The sequence below is a fragment of the Octopus bimaculoides genome, chromosome 11 (assembly GCF_001194135.2).
Source record: "Octopus bimaculoides isolate UCB-OBI-ISO-001 chromosome 11, ASM119413v2, whole genome shotgun sequence".
Taxonomy (NCBI): domain Eukaryota; kingdom Metazoa; phylum Mollusca; class Cephalopoda; order Octopoda; family Octopodidae; genus Octopus; species Octopus bimaculoides.
In genome coordinates this window covers 60,527,201-60,530,183 of record NC_068991.1, presented here as the reverse complement: position 1 = coordinate 60,530,183, position 2,983 = coordinate 60,527,201, and the positions used below count along the sequence as shown (strand labels likewise).

At 36.2% G+C, this 2,983-nt stretch overlaps 1 protein-coding gene across 1 annotated transcript in view; it reads left to right on the top strand.

Moving 5' to 3' along the window:
• Nucleotides 1–2,811, top strand: part of LOC106875735 (nucleolar protein dao-5) — a 34,561-nt gene extending 31,750 nt beyond the window's left edge. The window contains exon 17 of the mRNA XM_014923983.2: nt 1,701–2,811. Coding sequence (XP_014779469.2) covers nt 1,701–2,811 — 1,111 coding nt within the window. The remainder of the gene's footprint in view (nt 1–1,700) is intronic.
• The last annotated feature ends 172 nt before the right edge of the window (nt 2,812–2,983 follow it).

The window sequence follows — 2,983 nt, the reverse complement described above, 5'->3', positions numbered from 1 at the left end:
GTGGGGGGGGGGGGCTATCACATTGATCTAAAATTTGGTCAGTCTTTGTCTCTGCTATGTTAGTCTATCTTTTTGTATGTCATGTTGGTCTAGAACAAGTACAAGTAACTTTTTTCCAGAAGTGGGCTACATGAGACCTACTTCATCATCAAGTAGGCTATGCTACTTTAAAAAACTCAAAATAATTTTTTGTTGGGTATGCCATTCAGAAAGTCCTGTAGGTTGCAATTTGCCTGGTCTATCTTTTTTGCTGCTGTTGTGCTGGTCTAATATTAGGTCTGTCTTTTTTCTCTGAGAGCTTAGTCTGAATTTTCCATTTGCAATATTTAGCAACATCACTAACCTCTAACTATACTTCCATCTAACTTACTTTCATCAGTAGCAGTGATTCGAATTTGATGTGAAAATACCATCAACTAATTATTATAATTAACAGCTCATTGTTTTGTCTCCTGAAACTGTTATATTACATGACTTATTGTCTTAATTACTCATTTTCTTAATGACACTGATTACTCTATTGCCTTCAGTTAATTCAACTTATTATTCATCATCAATGTTACCTTTGTCTTAACGTATTTTTCATGCTGCCATGACATGGACCAAATTTTCATTCATCTATTTAATGCAAGCACTTTTACTACTTAATATCTGGACCATTAATATTAATTGTTGCTAAATTATAATTTGATACAGGAAGTATGAAATTGTTTCTTTTTTTAATTCTCATTATGACATTTTTTGTTGTATCTTGAGAGGGTCATTATGCTGATAATACACACATGCACTGGTTCTATTTCACTTGGCAAACTAGCAGAATCGTCAGCACACCAAGCAAAATGCTAAGCAGCAGTTTGTCCATCTTTACTTTCTGAGTTCAAATGCTGCCAAGGTTGACTTTGCTGTACATCATTTTGGGGTTGATAAAATAAGTACCAATTGAACAGTGGGGTTGATGCAATCAACATGCTCCTTTCCCCAAAATTGCTGGTCTTGTGTCAAAATTTGAAATTATCATTATTATTAGCCAATTAGTTAACACCAATTAACTAATCAATTGTTTGATTTATCATTTGGACAATCAATCTATCAGCTATGTTGGTCAAAGTCATTTAGTTACCAATTGTGATATTATCAATGATATTCCCTCTCTACTCCAGGTCTGTTTGCCTAGCTGATTGATTGACTGAAAGATCAATGGAAGACCAGTTAATTAATTGATTAAATGTTAGTCTATTAACAAATAGTAATTCAAGAAGCAAAATAGAACAAGTGCATGTATGTTTGTTATTGGCATAATGACCTTTCCAAGATACAACAAAATCTGTTTCAACACATGAATTCACAACAAGAATCTTACAAACCAAATGAAAAAACAAAATAAAACATCTTTACTGTGTATATATAATAACATTGTACTGAAATTACGTTTAAAACAAAAGAAATCTAATAAAATACCAGATGCAACTCATGTTGTCTCTTTCATTTTCTCCCTATTTTTTTCCTATCTTATTTTCTCTCTCTCTCCCACCTTTTTGACTAGTTTCATCATTTTGGTTGTCTCGCAAACATCTATATATATATATAGCCCATGATTGTTCTTGAATCTGTATAGTTATTGCTATTTTTATAAAAGCCAAAGAGATTTTTGATATATTGTCTGTTCTTCAATTTGTTGATTTCATGAACTTGTTTTGCAGCACTGGGAATGAAACCGGTAAAAAGCCTAACAATGTGGTCCAAAGAGCTCAACAGGAGAAAGTCAGCAACAACCAAACAAATGCAGAGGAAGAGGTTGTGGGCATATTAATGGAACTTGGTCGGAGCGGATCAATGAGTACGGGTGAAGAGAATGCTACAACCAGTGCTGTGGACAGCAGCAAGACTTGTCCGTCCACTATCACAGAGGAAACTCCAGAGTCAACCAAAGCAGTTGGTGGCAAAGAGATTCCTGCAACTAATCAAAATGCCACACCAAATTTGGTGGATAACTCTGCTGAAGTTGTTAAAGATAGCAGTTCATTGGCAAGAACATTTCTACAGCAAATGGGCTTGAACAAACACATCAATACTTTACAAGATGAGATTGTCAGCATCACTGAAGCTGAGATTAGCAATGATAACGGCACTCAAAAAGTAATATTAGTTGAAGTACGTCCTAAGAATCAAAAGCAGACTGTTGTTCACATGTACCTTGTGTCTCCAACAATGGCATCAAAGACAGATGCAAGTCAAAACAGCTCAGCTGAGAACCCAGCGAATGTAAATTCTGGTGTTCCCCAGATGTCAGTACCAGCACTGGTAACAACAACTACATTACCTCCTCCTCCTCCACCAACATCCACACTGGAAACTGCAGCATTACCTCCCACTCTTGTGCAAGCACAAGTAACTTCAACATTACCACCCCCTCCTGCACAAATACTGGCCACCACGTTACCTCCTCCTGCACCTACACAAGTAACCTCTGTGTTACCTCTCCCTCCTACTCAAACACAAATAACTACAACATTACCTCCTCCTCTTCCTGCACAAACTCAAGTAACCTGTATGTTGCCACTGCCTCCAGGACAAACACTAGTAACCTCTACAATACCTACCCCTTCTACGTCCACTCTAGTAACTGCAACGTTACCTCCTACTGTGCCTACAGTGGTAACTTCAACGTTAACAACTCCTCCCTCTGCCCCCAAACTGATAACCCCACTGTTACCTACACAAACAGAAGCAACAACAACTAGTTCTACAGCTATTACTACTAATGTTACTGCAGAAACTGCTTCTGCTACAGTATTTGCACCAAGTAGGTGACCAAATCTGTAATTTAAGTCTTATGTTAAATATCTGTATGTTGAATCCCTGTAATATATTTACTGATTATCAAATGAATTGATTGTTATATGTTGTCTGTCATACATACATACATACATACATACATACATACATACATACATACATATACATATATATATATATATATATA